Source organism: Sparus aurata, chromosome 22, assembly GCF_900880675.1.
Source record: "Sparus aurata chromosome 22, fSpaAur1.1, whole genome shotgun sequence".
Classification (NCBI taxonomy): domain Eukaryota; kingdom Metazoa; phylum Chordata; class Actinopteri; order Spariformes; family Sparidae; genus Sparus; species Sparus aurata.
Window position 1 is genome coordinate 17891293 of NC_044208.1, and position 27062 is coordinate 17918354.

Genomic DNA, 27062 nt, shown 5'->3' on the forward strand with positions numbered 1-27062 from the left:
CACATGACATAGATCAACAGCTGGTGAATGGACTGTATTTATATAACACTTTTCTAGTCGGGGCGCTATACAACACATGTCAGCATTCACACGCATTCACTGGTGACTACCTGCTTATCAGGAGCAATAACCATCACACTCACCGATGGAAGAGCCACCATGGGCAAACTAGCGTTCAATATCTTGCCCAAGAATGCTTTTGGCATGTAGACTGCCGGGGCCAGAAATTGAACCACCTACCCTCTGATTGGTGGATGGCTACTTCACCACTCCAGTCACTGAGTTAACCTTGTTAGGACATGAAAAACTTTAGAATAGTCAGAAAAATAACATAAATATTGTCATTTTTTGATTTTTTTTTAAATAAAGTTATTATTAGTGACATGGCTTGGTCATGAGACAGTTTTAAAAGATGCTCAAAACAAAACTTTATTCAAAGATCACCGATGGCAAAACAGCAAAAGCGCAAAAAAGAAAATCATGCTTAAAATTCTCCTTTGTCATTTAAATAAACAAAGAATTTACCTATTTCAGATATTCTAAAAGGATCAGTGATATATCTCTGTCTGATTCAGAGGGCTACATACAGTAATTCTGCACACAAACACACACACACACACGCACACACACGCACACACACACACACACACACACACACACGAGACATCCTAACCTCTGTCTGTACATCCAGTGAGCGGTTAACTCTATAGTTCTCTGCAGGAGCCAAACTGCTGCATCAGGTATTCTCTTTGATGTGAAGGGAACAAAAACCATCACATCACAATGCATGCACTCCTGCAATCCCGTACAGTACACACTCCAGACTGCTAGTGTAGATAGGGTGTGTGTGTGTGTGTGTGTGTGTGTGTGTGTTGAACCTAGCTGCCTTGTTAAAATGTGTGCCAATGAACACAGTTCATAATCATATCCAAGCTTTGTAAAGAGCATGTCAGTCTGGTTGAGATGAAAAACAGGCAGGCACAAAGATGATACACTGTTTATTTACAGTTATGTTTAAGGAATTGAGTAGACCTCACTGTAAGAGAGACAATTCTTGTGAAGTTAATTTAAAAAACACAATATTCTTGGAAATAACATGGAAATAACATGAGCAAAATCTAAATCTATGCTGTATTGATGAAGTGACATCTTGTTATCGTCAGCTGTGAACGCGCATTCCTGCACAGAAACCGCGCGAGCACACGCAGGTGGACGCGCACCTTGCACGTCAGGCAGCCGTCGGAGGAACAAAGAAGATGTGGACGAGGCTGTTTTGATCCTGAGGAGGAGGTGGAGGAGGTGGAGGAGGAGGAGCGGAGGTCCAGAGCATCACTTACAGGACGACGAACCATCTAGGATTTCTGCTCTTATCTCTCTCTCTCTCTCTCTGGCTAATAAAAAAAAGGTGACGTCATCCCGAGCGAGCCTGTATGGGCTCCAGAAAGGGGGCGTGGCCCGAGCGCGGTGACGGACGTTGATTGACAGGCTGGTTCGCTGATTAAAGGCGCCATCAGTGTCACTGAGATGAGAGTGATGTGAATGGAAATGTATGGATGTTAAAGATAGAGAGATGCTAGACTGACAATGCTTTTATTTTGGAGGATCATGTCTGAAGCATAAAACAATGTCATCATATTACATTTATATATTTATATAAAATCACATGTGATATGATGGAACATGGATTATTATTACTAGGTTATATCAAACATTAACACATTTTCTTTCTGAGCAAGTTAACATGAATACTATATTTAATCTTTCATAAAATTAAAAGCATAAATCCATAAAACGTTTTGGCACACCTTATTTCTTGATAACAAATTTTGGAAGGTGACCGTAAGTCTCTTTGAAAGCACAGTTTCTATTCCAGCAGTTAAAGGTGCATTATGTAAGAACTTGCCACCAAATAGAAAAAAAAAATGATTACCAGAGATACTGCTCATTGTAGCTGCTATTAACTAGTTAGCTTAGTTAGCCATGCAGCTAGCAGCCAGGACTGGCGGGTTTATGGTGTATTCCACTTGAACTTAAAAGTCAGAATTTCAGAGTTCCCAGTTGGCACTTTCAAAAGGAACGCTCCTTGAAGTCGGGTTCCCCACCCCGACTTCAAAATCCAAGATGGTTACTCCAAAAAGTTTTGGAATATTCAGTTTATTAGCATTTGTGTATACATTGTGTCTTGCTGACCAGCATGCTAACCAGCATGCTAATTTCAGTAGATATCTCTGCAACACAACGCAATGCATAGATGTCTTGATTGTCATTCTGTAAATGTTTTTACATATTGCACCTTTTAAAGTTGTTTAAATGAGAAACCATTAGTTGATTCATGTATTAAGCGCCATTTTCTGTGATTCCTTTTTTTTTATTTTAGCAAAAATGTCCAAAGATCATTGATTATTTCCTCTCAAATGTGAGTATTTGCTCATTTACATTGTCTCATGTGATATTAAAATTAAACACATTTTTTGAATATGTCGACTGGGCTCTGGGGAAGTGTTGTGGACATATTTTCATGATATTCTGATATTCAATGAGCCAAAAAGTCAATTAATCAGGAGAATAATTGACAGATTAAGTGATAATTAAACAATTCAGAGTCAGATGCATCAAAATTAATGGATTATAACAGAGCATCTGTAGCACTCACGGTTTGATAACTCCTCTTTTACAAGCATAGCGCAGTCAAAGAATCTTTCTAAAATTAAAAAAAAAACTACTCGACCAAATCGATCCTCTGTTGTTCTTATGTTGTGCGCCATTATTTCTGTGTATCACTCATCAACATGTCAGGACGTGTCCCAGCAGCCTCCACCTGCGCGCAGACCGCACCGTCCTGTTGGACTGCAGTGTCTCTTTAAAAGGCGATCCCATGCACAGGATCCAGGGGGCTGGCCCTTGATCGACTTGCATGCGTGTGTGTGTGTGTGTGTGTGTGTGTGTGTGTGTGTGTGTGTGTGTGTGTGTGTGTGTGCAGCGCTGTGAGTGGAGAGCAAATCGAGATACAGTAGTAACCCAGAGTGAGGTGGCAGTCTTATTCCACATCGACACTGACTTGCCCCGCACACTTCCAATCTGTCTCCATATCGCAGAAGCGCACTTACGGAGCGAAAAGAGGAGAGAGAGTCAAGATGGCATCTGGAAGCGGTCGCGGACAATCCGGGATCTAGAGTCTCGTCTGGGGGCTATTTTTTAAATTATTATTTATTTTGTGCCACGGAGCGCAAGTGCAAGGTATTTCATTTAAAGTGTTGGGATCGGATTTATGAGAGACGAGGTTTGAGCACTTTGTCCTCTGTCACTGATCTTCTGTGGGTGGATTCAGACCTCCGTGCACCAGGATTTTTTTTTTTTTATGTAGAGCTCTTATTCATGAGCAAGTAGTGTTTCATAATGAACTCAGAGGGGCGATTCATTCTCTTATTTCTAAGGAGTAGTTTATCGTAGCCTCGCTGACACGCTCGGCCGCTGTGTTGAATCTCTCGGGCTGTGTTTGAACTTCACTCTGACTGAATGTGTCGGGCTGATTTTCTCTGTCTTTATGTCCTCAACAGGCGCTAATAAGTGAGTCGCCCTCGGCCCCGTCAGGACTTCGCTGGTGTGGAATAGCAACAAAGGACGGGGGCGCGCATTCATGGGACGCGACTTTGACAGCTCCTCGCTTCTCGTCTTGTAACTTTTATTTACCTGGCAGCGGGGCGAGATTGTGACCGGAGCTGGAGATCATGGCCGAGGCTCCGCTCCCCGACCATCTCCCGGACTTGGACGTGGCCATCGACCCGGACTTCGAGCCCCAGAAGCGGCCAAGGTCTTGCACCTGGCCGCTGCCGCGACCGGACTCAAACGCGGTGAAACCGGAGAGCCACGACACAGATATCATACCCGAGGAGGAGGACGATGAGGAGGACAACGCCACCGCCTCGGCCATCGGTGTCAATGGCTCCGGCTTGGCGACGGAGGACCAGAGCAGCAACAGCCCCGCGGCCGATGGGGCGCTCTCCTCTCCCGGCCACGACAGCGGAGGCTCCCCGCTCTCCACGCACTCTCCGACGGCCACCTCAGGCGCGCTGACCCCCAGCAGCCTGGCCGCGCAGCAGACCCCGAGGAAGGCATCGTCTCGCAGGAACGCCTGGGGGAACCTCTCCTACGCAGACCTGATAACCAAAGCCATCGAGAGCGCGCCGGACAAGAGACTGACACTGTCCCAAATTTATGACTGGATGGTGAGATCCATCCCCTACTTTAAAGACAAAGGCGACAGCAACAGCTCTGCAGGATGGAAGGTAAGAGTCGTCCCCCCTCTCTCTCTGTCACCCACCCAGCCAGCCCCCCTCCTTCCTCCATCAAAACAAAAACAAAAAGCATGTGGCTTGTAAACCCACTGACGTACACACACACACACACACACGCACGCACACACTCACTCACGCACGCTCACACAATTATAGCAGCACAGTCGCGTGTTTTTGTTTTACAAGCGTCTATTTGGAAAGTCTGGCGCTCATTATTCCTCTTATTATCATTCTAATGGGAATTACAGATCTGTCCGAAAACGTCGAGCAAATGAGAAAAAATCACACGAGGGAAGCATCCAAGATCATTACTCTCTCTGGGGTTCAGTGACCTACACATAATGATCTTTTCAAATCGACCAAAAAACGTGATGTCTTTTGTCTTTTTTTTTTTTTTCTTTTTAATTTTTATTTTGTATTGTGATGAGCGATAATATTCCTCTGACGACACAGCCACAGTCACATGTCTGGAAGTAGAGCAAACAGAGAGGTTGTAACCGGTTCGTCTGGAAACACAGTAGCCTATTTCGAGTGACGCAACCCCCGTTTAAGACTCAAGGAATGATACAGTTACATAATGCAGTTTACTGAACAGCAGCTAATCCATTAATAGCACAAGGAGCTGGATGTAAACAAAACGATTTAACAATAATGTTGCACAGGGGGAGGGAAGTGTCTGTGAGGGCTTGATCCATGTGGGGCACTTCCAGTCATTCTCTGTGGTTGTGAATCCTGACTTAAATGATTTATTGCTTCATGTTTTTTTTTGTTTTTTGTTTTTTGTTTTTTGCCCTTTACATTCAGAGGCTAAAATTTCCATCATGCTACTGTAACCACAGCGGCATTGCCCTGTTTGCCATTTGTTATGTAAACCTTGGCGGGGATATATCAGTCTCCTGGGTCAGGTAGACAACTGCCAAGGTTGCTGATCCTGCCATGAGGGAATTACATAATCACTGGGTTGCCATGAGTTTGGGTACACTGTTAAAGGGTGAGGCTTCACCCTTTTTTTTGTCGTTGTTGGAAAAAAGGCAGCTATCTGGTCACCCAAAAGACACATGGGCCCCCGCGAACGAAGACGAGGGGCGGGGGCAGAAGGTCAGAGAGCAGAGATTAACACCCGTCATAGGCTGGACCAGTCCCAAGGGGCCTTGGAGCCTATAGGCCATTTTTTGTCGGGGCTTCTCAAGTTTTGCTATGTGATATGCTTCAGTGAAGAGCAGAGAAGGGAGGTTGTGTGTGTGTGTGCGTGTGTGTGGACCAACCAAGTCAAGGCCGGGTTCACCGTCACCATGCAGGGCTGTTACTCCTGGAATTTCGGGCATTAGGGCCAGGCTGTCGGTGGTTTAGTGTTACGCATGGTCTGTCAATAAATCTGGGCCGCCGCTCACAGCCTGAGCCTTTTTTTAGTTTTCTTATAAAAGACTCTTTTCATTGCAGACCCCCTTCTTCATACACAGAGGTGTGGCAATCAACCCACGCGCCAGTATAGATGTTGGCAATGGATGTCTCTGCCAACCACGAATACATTGCATTTTTACATCTCCTTAGGCTGAATTTTCAATTTTATGTCGAGACAACGTTGTCTTTATCGGGTCGGTTGCTCAAATGCTCAATTAGGGATTAAAAACAAGGGATCCAGTTTTAGCTGGACATGTCCCGATGTCTCGTCAAGAATATCTAGTTTTGTTTCCACTAACACGACTGGAGATCTCTGAAGTCTAATCAGTAACACCTGGTATTGTCTCCACAAAGATGGCTGGACATGTACTGAAGTCTTGTGAGAAATAACTGGTTTTGTGTCCACAAACTGCTGGAGATGTGCTGACATCTAGTTTGAACTATCCAGACTTTTCATGCTTGTAAAAGTTGAAACTCAGCGGTCACTAGCCTGGCAGCCTTCTCGTCTGAAGGTAACTCCGCCAAACTTCTGCTCTACCATGCGATATGAAATTCAGCTTATTTACATCTAATGTGCATGTGATATGATGTGATGTTCTGTACAAATGTCAACAATACAATCTGCAAATTTGATCAGCGGTTTGCAGAAATGTAAACTGCCAGCATTAATTCTGGCGACTTGGCTGGTGGCAACATGAAGCTTCACAAAGGTGTACACAATCGAAAGATGGAACATTTTCAGAGACTTCTCTTTAGGATTATAGATCCCTGCAGCTCCAAACTGACGAGCCGCTTCCTCAGCATTAAGGCCAGAGCACGCCGCAAGCTACAGTTAGGCTTTAGTGAAAAAGCCTGTGAAACCAAAGACATCCCGCAGAGCCAGGTGTTCAGAGGACAACCTCTGTACGGGGACTTGTTTCAGAGCCCCTTCTCTCTCCATTTCACTGTCAGAGACTCTTAGGTTTCACCTCCGCACAGGGCCAGGTTTGAACACCTACAGTTTCATGCAGCCAGGGCACCTTTGTTGAGGAGATTTGCTGAGCAAATCCTCGTAATCCCCCTGGGTTTCTCTCCCAGGTTCCCACTTACGTCATTCTATTTCATATCTCTGTCAGTTAACCATTAAAGGAAGGTAAAAGTAGGTTAGCACCACCAAACATAACACGAGGAAATCTTTTATCACCTTAGATTGTCTTTAACCGAGAAGTCACCACAAGGGCTTTTATTAGTTACACAGTTCTTTTGCTCCTTTATGCATTCTTAATTCAGCATACAGTATCTTAACATTGATTTAACTCAGAAATAATGTCTCCTCAGATTCATAATCACATTGAATTATTCTTTGATCAGTTTTTGACCGTTTCATGAAAGCAAGCTTCTTGTATATAGGATGTATTAACATTTAATTTGACCTTTAAGAAATGGAAAATTTGCTTTGTAAGTGAACAGCTTTTTTATTTAAAAAAAAAAAAACAAAGATTTGTATCGTAAGTGAAACTCTAGTATTTGTCAAAACTCAACTATTGCAATATAATCATTTATTGTGGATACAAGTCAAATTAATTCTTGCGTGCTGTAAAGAGTTTGATGCAAGCCTTTTTTCACACCATATCATATCCAGCAGTTCTGTCCTAGAGAGGCAGGTCTGGGTTCTGCTGAAATGTGTGCTAAGAGAAGCTTTGGTATGGCGGGGAGTGACGGGCTGCGTCTCAAAATAGCACCAGTAAACACGCCTGTAACTCTCTGAGTGTGTTTTTCACCTGTCCGTCTTTGCATAATCGAAAGATTAGGTGCACCTGTGTGTATTTCTGTGCGCGCACGCAGGCGGGCGTACACATTCATGTGCGTGTGTGTGTGCGCAAGTATTCCTGGCTGCTGAGAACTTTGAGCTCTAGTGTTACTTAACCCTGCCGTAACAGGCTCCCTGTTCCCAGCAGCTGCCCGTCACAGGCCAAGACCCAGTTATGTCACAGCGATCCACACAAATACACAAACAAGTTCTAACGACCACACACACTCCCATTTGTGGCACATACAGTTCTTTGGACTTCAGATAAAGTTGACAGCCTGCATGTGTTTTTAGACCGGCTATACATTCCCGCACTGACAGACATGCTCAGACAGACTCGGTGCATTTGCCCGGTCATGTTCAGGCGTATCCCCAGAGTTCATGCCGCAGGTCTTAATTTATACAGGGGTCTAAAATTAGTTCAACTCATTAGAATTAATTCATGAGATTGATCTTTAAGTCCCCCCGAGGCTGCAACGAGCAGCGGTCATTGTGAACATGAGGTTGTTGTTTAACATGTACATTAATCTAAATGTCTCGTTAATTGACGGATATTTACAGGTAGTTCATGTTCAGCTCAAACCACAACAAAGTGAGTCACAACCACAAGTGTAAAACACACCTCTTCTCATGTGATCTGGTACTTAGCAAAGAGACTGAAAAGCACAACCTTCACACACAGATTCATACAGAGTTACCGTGCCACCCTCTGCACATTCCCCCATCTGACTTGGAGTCTGGAGGCGAATGGAAAACAGGCCCTTGTAAGCCCACTGGGTGTGTTGATTATCATTTTAATGGCCTAGCACGCTGAAAGTGTTGATTCCTTGGGGCTGAAATTATTTATTGTTCAATTCAGAGCAGGAGGGGGGTTGACAAAAGGGAAGGGGAAGAGACAACAACATTAAGCTTTTCATTGGCTGTCAATCAAAGATCCTAGAGTCCGCCATGAATATCCCTGCAAGACATGGCTACTAGTGGCTGGAGTTTAAACATTATCTTGGGTCTATTTGACTGGCTAGTAAGGAAATTCTTATAATGCAGAAGAAAATACTTAAAACAGAGGCTGTCTGCATGGATTTGTGTATGTGTGTGCATTCAGGTACTCAGAAAACAATCTGGATGCCTCTCAAACAGAGCTGGCACTGTGCCAGGCTGAAGGAACTGAAGCAAAAGTCAATAAAAAAAGGGGAGTGAAGGGGGCCAGGTGGGTGGGGGTGTGTGAAGACAGTAGATGGAGGAGATGGGAGGGGTGAACTGAGGGAGTAAATTAACAAGCTTTGCTCTAAATTGGTGTATTACAACTGCCCTCTGGCTGTGATTCCCAAATGGAGGGGTTCGTTGGTTTGTTAGGCTGAAGGGGGCGATGGGTTATGGGAACCTACCAGCTCCAGACACCCCTCAAGTCTGAATAGTGTCACCCTCAGCAGTCAACCTCTGTGTGGGGGAAAATCCCCAGGCTCTGTTCTAGTTCCATTTCCAATCAATGGACACACTTTTTTCTTTAGATGCCCCGAGGAGTTTCACTGCAAGATGATTTTAGATCTGAAAATTACCTTATATCGCCCAAAGTACGCAGTCGCAGACACATTAGCATTATACCCATATGTGACTGCTGAACTCTTATTATATTAATCTGCAGCTATATCAGCGTCTACTCTTCTTTGGAGGCTTTTCACTTTAAGAACCTGGCTGCAGGGCTTTACTCCCATTCAGCCAAAAGAGAATTAGTGAGGTCAGCCACAGTGTTCGGTGATAACGTCTGGCTCGTTGTCAGGGTAAAAGTTGATCCCAGAGATGTTGGATGGGGTTGAGGTCTGAGCTCTTGACAGTAGAAAACTTTCTTCATGGAGCTCTCTTTCTGCATGGAGGCACTGCCATGTTGGATGAATAAAGGGGCTGCAAAACGGCTGCTACAGTACTGGAGGCACAATATGGTCCAAAATGTGATTTAAAGTTTTCCTTTAAAGGGCTAGTGCAACATTTTGGGAAATCCGCCGTCTTCCTGTCTTGCTAAGAGTTAGCAAGCAGATGGATATGGATACTTCTCTCATATCTGTACACTAAATATAGATTAACTATTTGCAGCCGCTTAGCTTAGTGCAAAGAGTAGATGCAGGGAAAACAGCTAGCCTGGCTTTCTCCAAAGGTAACAAATTAATTAATTGATTAAGTTGATAATAGGGGTAGGAATCTCTTGGCACCTCATGATTCACTTCGATTCCGATTCAGAGGTCAACGATTCGATTCTAAATCGATTCTCGATGTATCTCGATGCAGCAAGTTCTTTATGTACATTTCCATGCACAATTAAAAAAAAAATAAATAAATTCAATCTGAGTTTGCTAATCACTTCCTACTTTTTCTCACTGTGTGACTACTTGGTACTTTCAAAGCAAAGTATTTGTAATGATCCATACAAAATTTACTTCCAATATATTTAATTAATAAAACAAATGAAAGAAATGTGGCAAGTCAACTGGAAGGTTACATTTGCTAGCAAACATCCAGCTTTGCAAAGAACCAAAAGGAAAAGAAAAGTGTTCCTGTAGCAGCATACATGTGGTACATTAATACAGCTGCAGCTGGTCGACGGTCGATACAGGTGTTTGTATCACAGGTTGATCTGGACGTCTCACACTTTGCCGCTGCTGACTGACCTCACGCTGAGATCGGGCTGGATTTCAACATACTGTGCAGGCTGTTTGACAGTGTACAGTTTTCACATCGACTTGGATTCAGCTTAATAACGATGTATGCGGCAGGGAATGATGGCTTTAAGTAACCATTTGAACGCACGGCGGAATGACAGAAATACCCGATAGTTAGTTACAGGTGTCGCAAGTTAACCTGGACGCTGCGCACTCCACGCCACAGCTAGGAGCTAACAGCTAACAGCCAACAGCGGTCTCCACGCTGCTCTCGAGCCGCTCGGCGTGAACAAATGCCTCAGACGTTCCACCCATGAGTTGTTTGTGAGTACAGACATTCACGACACATCCCATGTTTTTTGTTGTGTGCACGCCGTCAACTGTCCGGGCGCTGCACTTCCGCACTTTTGAGTTCCGCCTCTTGCGTTCCGTCAACATTACGTTGTCAATTAACATGTAGAAAATCGATTTTTGACATTTGTGAATCGATTCAGAATCATCCACGTCCGGATCGCGATTCATCTAAGAATCGATTATTTTTCACACCCCTAGTTGATAATAGAGACATTAAATTAAATATAATTGATTCCAGCCCAACTGGATCACCATTAAGCCTTCATTTTTTTCCCTGGAGATTTCGTGCCCAGTGGCAAACCAAGAGCAGTTTAACCGTTACATTGTAGAGTCAGCACAACAATGAGTTAAAGTAGAAAATGTGTCTATTGTTTTTTTACTTCATATTCGTACAGGTATCTAACTCCTCTTCATGTAGCTCTTAGTAAATATTCAAATTAATTGTTGCACCAAAATGTTACACATAGCCCCAGACCTAAAGATTATGTAAATACGCGGTCAGGGCTGTCCACATATCTTTGGCCACACTGTATATCATCGTGTGTGTCAGCATGTATGTTCTCTCTTTTTGTCGTGGTATCCCTCTTCCTTCCTCTGTCTCCTTGTCATTGTCTCACTATGTGCCCATCTGTTTGTTTGTGCAAGTAGACACATAATTTGTCAAATCTTCAGTCAAAATGAGTCCAGATTTTGAAACTCGCAGACATATGGTACTCTTGATGACTGTTCTGTTTTAAATTCCTCTTTTGTGTTTGTGTATGTATCTGCAAGATAGAAAGAAAGTAAGACAGAAAGAAGGAAAGAAAAAAGCAGATTTTTGTCTCTCTCGTTGGTTTCTGCGTCCTCACCATCCCAACCGTGTCACACTCGGCACGATCTGTTCCCCTCAAAGACACTTCTCAATTATTCAATGCGCTCGGGATGAATTCAGATCACTGTATTAATTTTTAAGAGCCTGTTCTTGGCTAAAGGCGAAGCTTCTTTCGCAGTTTCTGCCTCTCTTTCATGGCTCTGACTCCACTCTCTTTCTCCCATGCCATCCCTCATTATTTTCCTGCCAGCTCCCTCATTTGTCTGGATGTAAAACACTGTGGTGAGCAAAAACAAGCCTTCCCCCTGTAGCTCCTCTGAAGCCCAACTCTTGAAATCTGTTGTGGGCTCTAATGAATGGAGATAAATCTTGGGCCTCTGCTTTTGTTAGACTCTGTACTCCCTTGACTCCTTCTTGTCTTTTTGTGGCCATAATGGTAACTCTCAAGCATTTTCTTTTGCGACACTTGAGACACTGTTGTTGTTGCTGTGAAAATATGCAGATTGTAAAAGAAATGAATGGTCTTAAAACCTCGATGTGAGCCAGCTTTGCTGAGCTGTTTGCAGAGATCCCAGCATTTGAAAGGCAGATTTTGGACTTAGACTTGTTTTACATGATGATGATAGTTAAAGCCCCTGTACAGACTTTTCATTTAGTGTTGATTTTGGCGGCCCCGCTGGACGAAAGCGGTGGTGTTTTGCCGGAATGAAGACTGCATTTCCCATGAGCCCTAGCGCCTACTGTCGTGAAGACGTTTGTCTAGCCGGCGCATGTAGATTTGTTTTGGAAACGTCGAAGAGAAGACTGGACTTGCTTTGAAAACTTTTTTTTTTAGCAGCTATCTGCAGCGTGCATATGGATGAGGTAATGTGTCTATTTGTATTTCTATGTAATATAATATGCCGCCGGTGAAACAAAGTAATGTTAAAACTTGTATCTAAGTTCTGTCTATGTAATTGGATCATGCCTTTGACCTGGACAAATGAGAATTTACACAGACATACATCTAAGTTCGTAACAGTAAGCCTACAAAAACTGCAGTAGCATTGCCAACATAATACGTTACGTTGTAAGCTAACTGTATTACCGTGATGTCTGTGACATAGGCTAAACATGCAAAGACACAGACACTATTGTCACTGTGTGTAATGCTGCTGTTGCACTGCAATTTCCCCGCTATATATATTACCCACAGTGCTACAGAGCTAGCGTTACAGCAAAGTCACAGTGATTGTGATGGATGTTTTGTTCTAAGTAAGAAACTGAATCATTTATAATGACAGAGGATATTACCGATGCATCGTTGCAGGTCGGCTGGGCTGATACACACAGCTGAAATGGATGCGTGATCTAAGACGTTTGTTGTCGTTTTTACGAGTGTAGTATCAAGAGCTAATCTAGTGGTAACGTTAGCCAGCTTTGTTGTGACAACATAAATTCATGTATTGCTGTAAACTACGTCCCGCAATACATTTCTTAAATGAAATACTATTTACATACCTGTCTAGGAGGAATCGGGCAAATTCTGGATGTGACTTGAATCCCTTCAAGCCCCGCAACTCTCTCCATCTCTGGAAGGAATCGCCAATGTTTATCCGTGTTTAGCCCTAGCTCGACCGGATTCCCTCTCGGCCTTTCGTTGGTCTTCGGTTCGAATTATTTTTATTTTAATTGTCTCATTATCAGCCATGACAAAAGTTTTAGCTCAGTTAGCACTGGCTAGCGTAGCAACAAAACAGATATGCTGAATGTCGTCAGTTCCGGTCTGACTGCCGTAAATCGTTTCGTCAGTGGTCCGACCCGACCAAGGCCTTTCAGAGGTATAGAATTAGACTACTTAGAAAAAGCGTATCTTCACACTGATGGGCTCATTTGCTGTTGTAGGTAACAGAGACACATCAGCAGAAACCAGAGACTTTTATATATCCAGTTAAAAACTCCGTACAGGGGCTTTAAAGGCAGACAGGTCACAGGATTTATATGTTGTGTGAGTCTGAATGTGGCGAACAGACACACACGCACAGCAAAAGAGAAACCAGTTGTCTGCACATGCCTGGTCCTTGATAGCATCTAATATACATGCTGATAACATGCTAAACTGGCATTTGGCCCTTTCTTGCAGGATTACCCAAAGGGATTTTGAGGAATACAGTTATTTGCTTTCTTGCCGAGAGCTTGATGAGATAACTGATACCACTCCCATGTTTGTACGGCCAATATAAAGCTATAGCCAACAACCTAGCAAGCTTAGATTAGCATAAAGTCTGGAAACAGAGAGAAACCACAAGCCTGACTTTGTATACATCAGCAAATTACTACTACTAATACTCACCCCACTGTTGTCAACCTGTGGCATGAATAACCTGTCGGTACGCAACCTCCATCCACGGTACAGATATGTTTTTTTTAAATCAAGTTTATATAAAAATATATAGTTATTACTGACAAAATATTGTTATGTAAGTTCTGCCTTTCTTGTTACATTTTTATTTTTATCTCACTACATATTTACCTTTATGCACATAGGTCTTCCGGGATTCATTCACAAACTGTGATGGCAAGATAGAAAGAAGGTAAAATAAAAGTTTGAAAAACACTACAACCACTGTGCTAAGCTAAGTTCACTTTTTTGAGGTTTTTAGCTACTTCATTAGTCACTGAGCTTCTATTCAAATCCCGTATTAGTAAGCAAAAAAGTCCTGCAGTAAAAAATACCACATTGTGTTATAGAATATTAGTAATACTGAGCCTGACTGTTAATATGTTGAGCTGTAATTTTCTGCAGCTGGCACAATCAAAAATCATTGCGGGAATTCTTCTGAAAGATTTACAGAAACTTGCTAATTACTCGAGGAAATAACACGTTTCAGTATCTTTCCAGGGCTTGTTGAATCACCAACATTTCTGATCTTGCTATGAAAGCACCTTCACACTGCAAAACAATCACTCAGTGGTTTATACAACACCAGATTACACTGATCTTGTCCAACTGTTGCTGCTTGAAAACTAGTGTTGCAGCCAGAGAACCGCGGCAAAGCACACAAGAGAATTCATCAAGGGACATACTCGTAGTTATAGTAGGCAGGAAATGCATTGCTCTGGCAAAAAAGTATAAGAATAACTTGACAAAAGAAAGATACACTGGAGGAATAGAACACTTTTGACATCAGCCAGCTCATTATGGTTGAGCAGGGGACTAGAGTGGTTTGTCTAGTGGTTAGAGACTAGTCTTTGACTTGAGGGTTAAACTCTGCCTGTCACTGCTGTATCCTTAAAAACAAGTTCCAGACATGCCGTTCTGTCGTTAAGCCTGATCTTTGAACCCTCTGGAGAAAGGTTAAGCAAAGGACAAGTCTCTCTAGTAAGATGAATAAATAATAAGTAGCAGAAAAAAGTTTTAGTCATGTCAGAGAGAAAACAGAAACATCAGACTGACTGGAAAATCATACAGGGAACACGACGTTCTGAGATGTACTGTGTCTCTGCCAATGGGAAAATAAATAAAACATCAAGGAAAGCAACAATTACACCTCACCCTCAGGACAGTTTACTCTGTCTGAATAAGATAAATCTACAAATACACAGATGCAAAACAAACCTGCTGATGGGCAACAAAGCAAAGCTCACAGTGTTTGCGGAAGTGAATTTCTGTTTTAACAAGCACCAGTATTTATTAAACAAGCTTTTGTGGCCACTCTTCACATGCTCACAGAGATATTGAAGTCAAAGTGGATTTGCTAAGCATTACAATGATGCATCAGCATCGGGACATGGTGATGTAACGGTAATGAATTGAATTTAAACTCTAAGTTTGTGTCATTGTCTCTCCCATATGTCACAAATGCAAGGGTGGACAGGGGGGGGGGGGGGGAGACACACCTCTCATCTACATTTTCACGTGTCTTGCCATCCAGCCCAATTATGTATCAGTACAAGCAAACAAAACAGCAGGCTTGGACACAGTTAAGGAAATATTATGTTTACATCGCACAGGAAAAGGGCCGTGAAACACAGGAAGTCTTACTGGCCAGAGAAGGAGAGTCTTTGGGACGGTGCAGTGAATTCAACGGCTTTAAACATGTTTACTTGAATGGACGGATACGTGTGCCGACAGGGGGAAAGGCAGGGTGGTTGTTACTTGTTTGTCTCCATAGCAACTGATAACTTGTCAAGCAGGTGGGGGGACGACTCACAGTTTGGGTGACAGCTGATAACAGAGTGGCACTTCTCCCCTCCCCCTCTACTTACACACACAGGCACACGCACACACACACACACACACACACACACACACACACACACACACCACATACCTCCCGTTCTGGCCTTGCTTCTCAGTTTCTCCGATAACCACATTGCTGAAGTGGGCCCCTTGCCTCTCGGCTGCCTCCTCCTCTGTAATCAACTCCCTCCACCACCATGCACACACATCATCATACCATACACACACACACCTTTTGAGTGTGTGTGTGTTGTTCAGCCATAATTATATAATTCATTAATAGTAGTATATTTTTTCAGTACAAATTAAGTGTGTTTTGGGGGGATGGAGAAGCAGGTGAGCGTCTCAATATCTCCCTCAGAACTCTGTCAACAGTCATTTGCGCGTGGCTGATCCGAAGCGATCATCTCTGAATATGCCTCGCAGACACGACTCCTGGCTTTTAAACTTTAATTTGTTTTCTTCTGAGCCTGTCTCTTTCAATTACACCACTCCACCTATCTGGCATCACTGAGTCTGCAAAGAACGGGCCGAGCTACTGTTCCTGATTAAGATTTAATTGACTACAATAAAGCTTTCTGTGTCAGAGGAGGGAGACAGAAGAAGAAGAGGGTGGTGAAAGGGGGTGAAAGTGATGTTGCTGTTGATAAATCACGGAGGAACAATTGCTTTCACAAGTCTTTCTGTTTTGCCTACCCTTGCTCTTTAAACCAAGGTTTGATTTTATAACCACACTTGTCACTTTACCTTTAAAAGTCTGAAATTATTGTTTATGGCAAACTCTGGATATATCCATTCATAGCTGGAATGAAATAACCATATCAGATACATACATTTTATGATTAGATCTCCAAAAAGGTAAAAAGCATAAATCAGTGAGATATTGTCTCTGTGTAGATTTACTTATTATATTGTAATCCCCAGCTGGTGTGTTGTGTTAAAAAAAAGCAAAGAATTGTTAGGTTTAGCATGATTCATTTGGCATTTTTGCTCATTTTAAAGCAGGACACACTTCATTACTTCACAAATAACATTTGATTTTGCTACCTTTTCCTGCCAACACAATCATAAGTTAACCAAAATGAAGATCATGAACCTGCTTCTCTAAACAACAGATGTCAGGTTGGTGTATCCTAGAAATGTTTGTGTTCTTCTTCTTTAGTTTCGGTCTCACATCAGAGGATGTTTGGAAAGACCAAAATCCCAGGTGGGGAGCATGAGAAGTGATGGCCATCGTGGCAGAAATGGGCACCCCTTTCTTATTGATGACTCAATACTGAACACAGCCGGTATTATCATGATTGCTCCACATTTAAAATTTCACCAAAATACATAAACAGAGAATTTAGCTGCAATTTCCAACTGTTTTGATTATCCATTAATCTGTTGATTATTTCATTAATTTATTAATTAAAGGTGCCATATGTAAGACTTCCAGTGGAAAACTGACTTAACTATTAACTAAAGCTATGTACAGAATGTGAAAAATATCAGTTTTTAAGTTACAACATCGATGTGTTGTGTTGTTGTTTTATGCTCCCAGTCCATACCATTCACTGCACTTTACTTTTAAAAAAGACTCAAAACAGTTAATCAATCAATCATCGTGTTACCAATATTTAACAGTTCATCAGCTTTCCTTAGATCAACCAACACCTGTCCAAAAAGTGCCCAAAAGTTGCAAAAAACGCCCCGGTACAACTCCTACAGCACAAAAGTCAAATTGTTTTTTTTTTTTTTTTTTTACAAAAAACAATTCAAAACCTAAAGAAATACATTTTTATATCACAAAGAAAGGCAGGAAATCTTTACATATAAGAGACTAAACCAGCAAATATTTCCCTTGATCCTCCAAGTTTTTGCAGGAAGGAAATCAACAAGTGCTCATTGATGTTTAACCTGATTCCCATTGTGTGCAGTCAGTTGTGCGTGGCCAGTGTGCAGCTTTACAGTCCCTGTAGTTCTCGGAGTTACTGTTGGAAGCTCTCCAACCACAGAGACGGCACTCCCAGATTTGATAAGCAAAGATTGAGAGTGCCATCAAGCAGCCAGCCTGCCAGCCACCTGTTCAACCCACAGGCTTTCTATCTGGACACACAGGATTCTCTTGTCTCTGTGAAATCCTATAGGTCAGAGTCACACATTCAAAGCGTGTCAGTTTCTGGTATGAATTACACAGCTTGAGATGTGTTTCTGTACACATGCTGGGCTCCAATGTTCCACATCGTCCATGCATCATTAAAACAAGGGAATGATGTTTTCAGTTCTTTCTGGGCGTCCAATAATAGTTCCCATAACGTCCCTGTGGTGATTTCTCTGAACAAAATGCAACCCCTTTGAGTGTGTGTGCATATTTGTGTATGTGTGTTAGCCTTTCAAGGCCTACTCACATGTTTCCACGTAGCTGGCAGTTCACAGTTCATTGTGTTGGTCGGACCCAAGGTCCCACACACCCCAGCCTGTAAGCATTAATCCCACTCTTCATGAAGTCACAACTATGGCCGCGGACTTGGAGATTATGTGTGTGTGTGTGTGTCTGTGTGTGTGTGTGTGTGTGTGGAGGCGGGTTCACTGCTGGATGAAGGCAAGCCATTGTCGAGGCTGCTTTAGCCACTGAACGCTGAAACAGAGAGACGAGGTCGATGACAGCAGCTGAAGTTACATCGAAGAGTGCGTGTCTATGTGTGCATCTGAGCACACTGCAAGAGAAAAAAAATCCCCTTTGTTTGTCTTGTGCTATTTATGTATAACAATATCTATATGTTTTCCACATGTATCGACTGTGAAGACCTCAGCGTTTTTCAGTGTCCTCCACTGCTGCTCACACGAGAGCCTAAAACAGAAAACACGCGGGTGATAGAATTTCAATTGGAGAATTTTTCTTTCTCAAGTCGCTCCTTAAAAGCTGGAATCCCTCTGCTGTGGGGCGCTGCAAGCTGAGAGCTATTGTAATACTTTTCACTAATCCTGCAAAATATCCCAACATCTACTCAATACGATTGGCACAGGTTTTTGGTGAAGATAACCATGTCTCCCTAATGTCCACTCTGAGTAATGTTGGTGATCCCCAGACTTTTGAGTGAAATGTCTCCGCAACTGTTGGATGGATTGTTCAAAAAACTGCTCTAAAGGTCAGCCCATAGATAACATTTGCCACCGTCGTCGCCATAGTCGTAGTCTGGACTGCACCATCTACCTGAATAAAAAACAAACAGTATCTTTATAGTTATTGTTCTTAGGGTCTTAAGTCTTGTTGAGAACTAGCTGATGCGTCAAGTCCTCACTCAGATCACTAGATGGTTCTTATCAGTACTCAAGCCCCTCACCTTCTGATTACAAAGTAGATACCAGTCGCCTCTTTTAACTGATTAGGCTCCCGCCCCCGTAATCATATCTTCATTTTATGAGAGAGGATGAGGCAATAACTGACTTCGTATCTGTGCTAGCACTTCCAGTTTTAAAGCATCTTGTCATCTTGGGATGAAAAAAAAATAACTAGGCCAAGTCACAAGCCAGGTTAAGAGGGGCGGGTTGAATCTGAGGAGCTGGGCCTGCTTCTTTTTTCATTTTCTCCCCTCCTCACGTCTTATCTGTTATCGTTTATGAGGCCTAGGTAAACCTTTGTGTTTGCACACCTGGATTTTATAAGAGAGAGTGGGGGGAGGGGGTGATAAGAGTGCCTGCACAGTGCAGCAACAGCAGCAGATCTAATAAGCATACCCCTATGTGTTTGCTGACAGTGCACAAACTGACTCGACCTTTAGCCAAACAATTTCTGGACAAGTTTGTTTTATTGGGGAAAAAAAAAAACTTGAGAGCTGAAGAGCTGACAGAAGGATCCTGCAAATGATTTTCAAGGCTGAGGTTGAGTTTGTGGAGTTTGTGAAATCTGACTCCGGGGGTCGTGAGCAGGAGCATATCTACCTTAAGCTGACAAAGGGAAAGGTCAGAACTTGACTGCTGGCCCAGTAACCCAGAGAGAAAGGTTTCTGTGAGACCTCTCACCCACGACCTCACAGCTGAAAGCAGTGAACCTCTGTCTACCCTGTCCGACGTGCTATGCTCTGTTAAAGATTCAACATGAGAGTGTTGCATTTTATGTCCAGGTTGAAAACATAGATGGTACACTAAGGGGATGCCACCAAGGTTACCAGGTCAGATCTGTGGACGAGATGGGCATAAATGAGAAAGATTTAAAAGCTCAGCGGCCACTCGGAAAATAACCTCGAGCAAGACGCCCAACGGCGCAGAAGTCTGTGTCCTTGTGTTCTTTGAGAGCTTGAAAGACCACTTAAAACCAGTTTGGGATGACATGTGTGAACTTGAATGTTACATAAATTTCGTGTAAACAGAAACATGTGTGCTCCTGCTGCCCTGTCTGTCTTCTTCACTATATCTGTAAGTCCCCATCTACTTCAGTTGTTCGGGAGAATGCTGCAACTCTGTGTTGCTGTGATGCTCCAGAAGTTTTTTCTGGACAACAAAACTTCCCATCCACTTTGGTGAACTTATCCTTTAATTTGAGTTCAATTAATTGAACCCCTGACGGCTTCCTAAATATTTAGCACTTACGGATGATGCAAAAGGTTTTAAGAGAATTAGGGCATGCTTTTCTTTGCAAAAGGCATAAACTAGTCTCCCAGAAGTAACAACTGAAGACTTTTCATGCTGTCACAGAGAAGCTGCACTCTTGAGCCAATAACAGTGAAAAGAAGATGCTGTATGAATAGCTCCGGCGCTCTGCTGCAGCCATTAGTGAATGCATGTTGTGGCTGATTTCTCTCTTTGCGTATCTTTGTTCTTCTGTCCCTCACCACGTGCCATGCTTTTTTTCATCCGACGCGGTAGCTGGGCAGAGAGAATGCCAAGCTGTGTGTGCGTGTGTGTGCCTGTGTGTGTGTGCTTGTCTGGGTCTGTGCGTTTCACTGCTTATGGGGGCATGAAATCGCTCCAATGCTCCAAGGCACATTGGCCACCACTCTACACAGACACAGAGTCTTCCTCTCCGTTTTAGCCCTTCCCTCGTCTTCGCCCTGTGTGGTGTTGTTTGTAGGCATTACGGGTGTGCATGCGTGTGTGATTCCTCCCAACTTGTAGCTCATCCCTCTGTTCCCACGGCGACCTTCATCCCGACCCGGCGAGCCATCTGTCCATCAATCACTTAGCCCCTCGGTGCTGCTGAGGAGAGTAACCGATACCCGAAGACGCTGACCTCAAGACCTGGAGGCTCTCAAAATGGCTCCGCGGCAAGGACAGAACACCGAATACGCACATACAGTTGACACACATGCACATTTGAAGGGAAACATGCAGTATATACGTAACATGCGTACACACATAAAGCTGGAAGCACGGAGACTGTGCACATTTCTTCTTTCTATGCTCTGCTCCAGGCATTTGAATAAGAAGGGGCCCTGATATAGTGAGGGCTTTGTGTTCACTTTGAATATATAGGCACGTGTGTGTGTAGTACTATACGCCGAGGGGGATAATGCAGGGGAAAGCCCTGGCCTCAGCTGTTGTGTTACATTTCCCCCCAGAGAGATCCTCACTTTCCCCGCATGGCAAACTTTCACTCCTGCTTTCCTTTCTGGTGGAAGCCTTCAGGTCACGGCGGCGCGCTACGACTTAAAGAAACACAGTTGAGGGGGAAGGAGAGTGGACCTCCCGCCTTCTCTTCCTCTTCCTCCATCTCCCTCCATTTTTTGTCAGTCCCTCTGCATATTGGTGTTGGGGGAGGGGAGAGTATGTACAGTGTTGGAGCTCATGTGATCTGGCCTGGAGAGTCAAACGAGCAGCCAGTATGTGCAGTCCCACCCTGTTCGGCTGTTACTATCAGTGTAGAAGACTCCACACACTGTAAGAGACACTGTGATATACCCTTCATCTGTGGGAGCTTTAAGTGGTGTTTCCTTTCCCTTAATCTTTTCAGTAAGTTTTTTTTTTTGCAGGTAAAAAAAACATTTGATTTGCCTAAAATGTGAACAAATATTAGACATTTTTCTGCCGGCCCCTCAGAAGGAGATGTAGAGGAAGCAAAGATACCAACTCTTGAAAAAACTACAGCCAACGTCTCGCACTTTGAGCAAATGTCGCCTTCTTCAAATTTGTTTTGCTTGATCATTATCAATAATACACTGGTATCAACACCTACAGCTTGAAGAGACAAGTTCAGGCACATTCTCTTTCGATTGTCAAACTGCATTATGGGAAATGTCGGGAAAAAATAGCTAAAACAGAAGTGGATATGGCAGGAAAAAATAAAAAAGCTGATGGATTGAGTGTTAAGATTCACTTCAACTCTCAGGTGCTGCCAGTTAACCAAACACTGATGTACATGTGATAACTTGTTTAATTTTCATTTTTTAAATTACATAAACTGTAGGACACAGATGTCTTCACATTCAACCTGATCCACATATCACTTTCATCCCACTCTCTGGAGGGTGACACCAACCATCCACCCCTTTCTCTTTCACAACACAGTCTAATTAACATGGACACCTCACTCCAGGTTGAGTCCTGCTCGCTTTTTCCTTTTTTATTTCAAGCAGACGGGTCAATATTGGTCAGGAATCCATTTTCATATGAGCTCTTGAAGTCAAAGTGTGCATTATTCATGAAGACCCATCGCCCCTGATTGGCCGAGTTGTCCACTGTAAAAGAGGGAGACGTGGTGAGGGGGGGGTTGGGACGCCATGTATGGACAGCGAGTGTGAGGCAGACCTGTGCTGACCGCTGTATCCTCGGGGATGGATTATTGCTGTGCAGTGACATCACCGTGTGGTTGAAAGGCTTTTAGTCTGATTAATGTACACTGTGTGTGTGTGTGTGTGTTTGCATGTGTGTGCGCTCCGGGACGCGTGAACCACATACAGATCTGGTGCGCGAGGCTGTTTCAGAGGCTATGTGACTGCCTATATGTGCTGAGTGCATGTTGAAATGTATTTGTCTCTGCACGCCCAATGATTCGAAACCCATCTCGTCCCTGGCCACCATATTATAGCTTTTTGTCCCATAATCCATCATTTCCAGAGTGTTGGCCAGAGTGTTGTGGGAGCTGTATAAGCCTCCATCTCTTTAAATATAGGTTAGTGTGCCTCGCGCTGCCTCTCAGCACCTCCCCACCGCCTCCTCTTTTTCCTTCAGTTTGCCTTTCTTGGCTTTTATTATTGTCTTGCTTTTGAGACTCGTTTTCCTTCCTTCCTTCACATATTTTTGCCACCACAGCATAAACGGCGGCACGTAGAACAGAACAGACGCATTATCTACGTTGGACTTAAATGTAAACACTTACGTAAGGGTTTCTGTTCGAGCCTGCAGTTTATTGGCTGCAGGTTGAACTTTCCATTTCGCCCGTTGCCAGGGATGCCCTCATCCTCTCTGTGGTAGCATCACGTTGTCCAAGGTGTGTGGGAAGCAAGTGCACATTGTGTGTGTTTGTGTCTGTGGGCGAGCATTATCTCAGCGTCTCTGCGCTCAGGCTGTGTTTGGATGAGCTCAGTTTTTTTCTGTTGTCAGTCGCAGACATCTACAGTAAACCTTGTACACGTTTATCGATTGTTTTATCCGGCACAAAGTGGTTTTTGAATAACAAGCAAGTGCAGATAATAGCAGCAAATTCAGAGAGAGTAACAACTTGCATCTTTATCACAGGATTATGAGGTTTAGCAGCTAGTGTATGAGTCGTCATGAGATGCAAAACTCCAAAAAATGGACAGCACAGCTCATTACAGCGCAAGTGTAGAGGGTTCACAGGTTTTGACTGAAGTCAAGGGGCCGTGAAACCAAGCTCAAGTTCACGCAGAAACGTGTAAATCACCCCAATCTTGAAGCAGCAACACATGATTTTTTTTCTAAGTGGCTCTCTCTACTAACACTAAGGGACTATTTCAGAGCAAGAAGGCGGAGCACAGACATGTCAGGCTCAGAAAAGGCTAACCTGGGCCTCGGGCTGGGAAAAGGGGCGAGGACAAATATGGGACGCTAATCCACTCTTTAACATTAGCCAGCATTAGCCTCTATCTGTCTGCAGTCGTAGCTCCATAAGATAGTGAGGAAGGAAGGGCCGTTTATTTTTGTCTGTCTGAGCCACATATTGCCTCCACACTTTTTCCCTTTTCTATTTTTTCCCTCCTTCTCAGCCTCACCCCCCTTCTGTCTCTTTCTCTTCGCTCATTTTCTGTGACTCTCATCTGTCAAGTTCACCCTTTCTCTCTCTGTCTCTCTCATTCTCTCTGCCCCTGTATGATTACTGAAAACTGTATGGAGACAGTGCAAGAGCTCCGCGGAGAGCGGCCGATGCCATTGGCTGGCTGGTACTCCACCCCCACTCGTGATTGGCCGCGGGCCTCAACGTAGGATTCAATCAGCTGGGTGGAAGTGTATGTAGGTCAGTGTGTAGCGATGTGAGCCTTCTCTCGCTCGCTCTTCTCTGTTCCCCTCCTCCACCACCTCGGTTTGGTGAACCGGCTGTTGTGTTAATTGGCCACGTTCCAACTTTCAAACCCAGAGAGACTTGAGGCAAGAGAGGAAAGGGGGAATAAAGCAGGGAGGTTAAAAGAGGAAGGGAAGTTGAAGAGGCGAGGGGGGGAGGATAAGGAAGAGGGCAGAGGAGTGTAGGTGGGGGGAGGGCATGATTTAACATGGGGCGCCCTGTTGCACTCAGCGGTGCAATAGTACAGTGTGTAAGTCAGTCAAACACACACACACACACACACACACACACACACTATCCAAACAGACAACTCCTGGCGAATGTAGCAGCTCAGGGTATTTATTTTCTCTCTGTTTGAATGTGGGGAGAGAGAAAGGCTGGAAACAGAATGGCACTTTGGCCTGATTTCCTACTACATCAAACCCCCTCATGCTACCCGGTTTACCCTCTGAGTTTCCTCGTCGCCCAGACCCTTCTCACTGGGCGTCCTCACAGAGCCGTGGACCACAGACAACTCAGATAGAAGATGGTTTGGTTATCTAATCTGCTGGGCTGTGACTTTGTGGACACAGTAAACCCATTGATAACACACAGCAATCCTGCCACAGCCACCCCACGTGTGCTATCCCAGCTTTCAAAAAGCAAGTGTGCTGCCCGAGGAGAAGCCTGCTCGGCACTGCCGTACTCGGCTACACTAGTGAATAATTCACGCTAACCCAAATTCTTCTACAGTGCTTACTCTACCCCTAAGTGCTCCCACGCAGACACAAAAACACACACACACACGCACACACGCACACACACACACACACACACACACTCCAGCACCCCCTGTAAGTGGTGGTCCCAAGGCGTCGCCCATAGTAGACTAACCCAGACAAGCAGACTGTGAAAAGCAGACAAAATAAAGTCTTGTACACTTCACTTTACTACTCCCTCTGCAGCCATGTCTGTCTGCATACTTCACATTAAAAGCACCCCGCAGCAGTTTGTGTTCTCTGCAGCCCTCCCTTCCCCATGCCCGTCTGTCTCTCTATCTACACATCTCGCCCTTTTACACCCGCCTGCGTTTTTTTCTTTTATTAGAAACCCGTCATTTCGTACACAAGCACTCGTTGCATTTTAGATGTAGCCCTGCCCACATGAGGTGAAGTGCATTCCTGCCTGTCTGGGTTTCTCTATTTCCTTTTTTAAAAATCTCGTCTCTCTCGTCTCTTGTCTTCTTCTCACTCTGCCCCAGCTTTGAACTTATTATGGCGGATGAAGATGACTCTTCCCCACCCACCCACCCACAATCTCTCTCACACACACACACACACACACACGCACACACACACACACACACATACACACACACACACACACACACAAACTGGGTGACATTAGCTTGACTTTACCCCCTTACGCAGCCAGCCACTGACCCACTTAGTGTGGAATAGCGCACCAGACGGACGGCAGGCTTTTTACTCCAGGGCGCTCTGGGAAAACTAAGCTAAAAACAACAGAAGATGCTGTGCGTACACACAAACATACAGTGGACAAGCTTACTCAGAGTCTGATGATGCAGAAGATGGAACACGCAGCCTGCATTCTCTTATCAAGTAGTCCCATACAGGCTGGTCCAGTGGTGTGATCACCGGGCACAAATGCGTAACTGCAGACAGTCACAGCTGTATTACTTTATCTACGTGGAGCTTCATTGCGAGGAATAGTTCAGCATTTTAATTCACTTCATTCAGTATGAAGCTGGAGCCAGCAACCAGTTAGCATAGCATAAAGTCTGGGAATAGGGGGAAAATATGTAGCCTAGCTGTCCACACAAAAAAAACTATATCTCATTCACCAGATTTTAAAAGCAACTATTTGTGGTGCTGGGGTGGTTTGTACTGGACTGTATCATGGAAATGAGTTCCAGGGGTCTTTTTATCACCGTGAGGTTGCCAGGAAACCAAACAACTTTCTAGGAAGTGAATTCTCCTAGCCAAAAAACCCCCCAAAAGTGGCACATCACCTACACAGAATACTACAAATTGCATGAATTTGATGTGTGCTGGCGTGGATTTTGTTAGATTTTGAGAGAGTAAAGCTAGCTGTTTCCCTCTGTCGCCAGTCTCTATGCTAAGCTAACCCTCTGCTGACTCCAGCTCCACGTGAATGGACAGATATGAGAAATCTCTCTCTGCAAGAAAGAAAAAGAGAGCATTTCCATACATTTCACAATATCCCCTTGATTTCCAGCTATTTTCATCCTCAAAAGTGAAGAGCATATAGTTTATAGCAACAGTCATAGAAACGTATACACACACACACCCTGCAAATTGTGCAGTACATGTATAAATAGACTGTGACCACACCTTAAAAGTAAAGCACACACTCTGATCCTTATGTAACACACTGTGGATGTAAAGCATACGCAATAGAAATGGCCACTGAACCTTTTTATTTTACAAATTTCACAGCAAGACTTCACAGCAAGTCATCATCCAACTCAGAATAAAGAAGAAAAAAAAACATGTAGAGCCGGTTCAGCCCTTTTTTTCCACCTCGATCTCGTGACCAGACGAGCAAGCGACAGACCAACTAATGTAACGCCACCACTTCCTTTTTCCTCTGGTTATTTCAGTCAGTTTGAGGCCGGCGGCTGCTGACTGCTCGTGCCACACGAGCGACTGGGGCGAGGTCAGCATGTGAGTTTAGATGGGTCAAAGTTTAACTCTGCACATCAGGAACCTGAAACCACCGTTCTTGCACAGGCTGCAGTACATTCTGTGTTTTCAATCACTAAGGATGGATTTTGACTTTTTTTTCCCACCCACTGTCTTCATTTTGTACTTCCTTTATAGAATCCTTATCCAAAGCAATGTGGACTTGTAGCATGACTAGCATTCATGAGCAAGCCTTTCATTAGTGTGTGAGCGCTGTCAATCAGCTTTAAGGTGAGGTTTGACTGAAGAGTCCCTCTTGAAAGTTTCACACACACTTAAGGTCAGTGTGGTGTGCGAACATATGTGTGCGTTTGTGTGATTTTTTTATTAGCATGTGGAAGCTGTGGTGTTGAGCCTACTATCAGAAAGAGGCCCACTCGAATGAAAAGCCTGTCAG

The 27062-nt window shown here is 43.9% G+C and overlaps 1 protein-coding gene across 1 annotated transcript in view; it reads left to right on the forward strand.

Moving 5' to 3' along the window:
- The first annotated feature begins 2944 nt into the window (after positions 1 to 2944).
- The window catches only part of foxo3b (forkhead box O3b), a 44985-nt gene continuing 20867 nt past the window's right edge, over positions 2945 to 27062 (forward strand). Inside the window, exons 1-2 of the mRNA XM_030405224.1 lie at positions 2945 to 3237; positions 3558 to 4286. Of these exons, the coding sequence (XP_030261084.1) occupies positions 3729 to 4286 (558 nt within the window). The 5' untranslated portion in view covers positions 2945 to 3237; positions 3558 to 3728. The remainder of the gene's footprint in view (positions 3238 to 3557; positions 4287 to 27062) is intronic.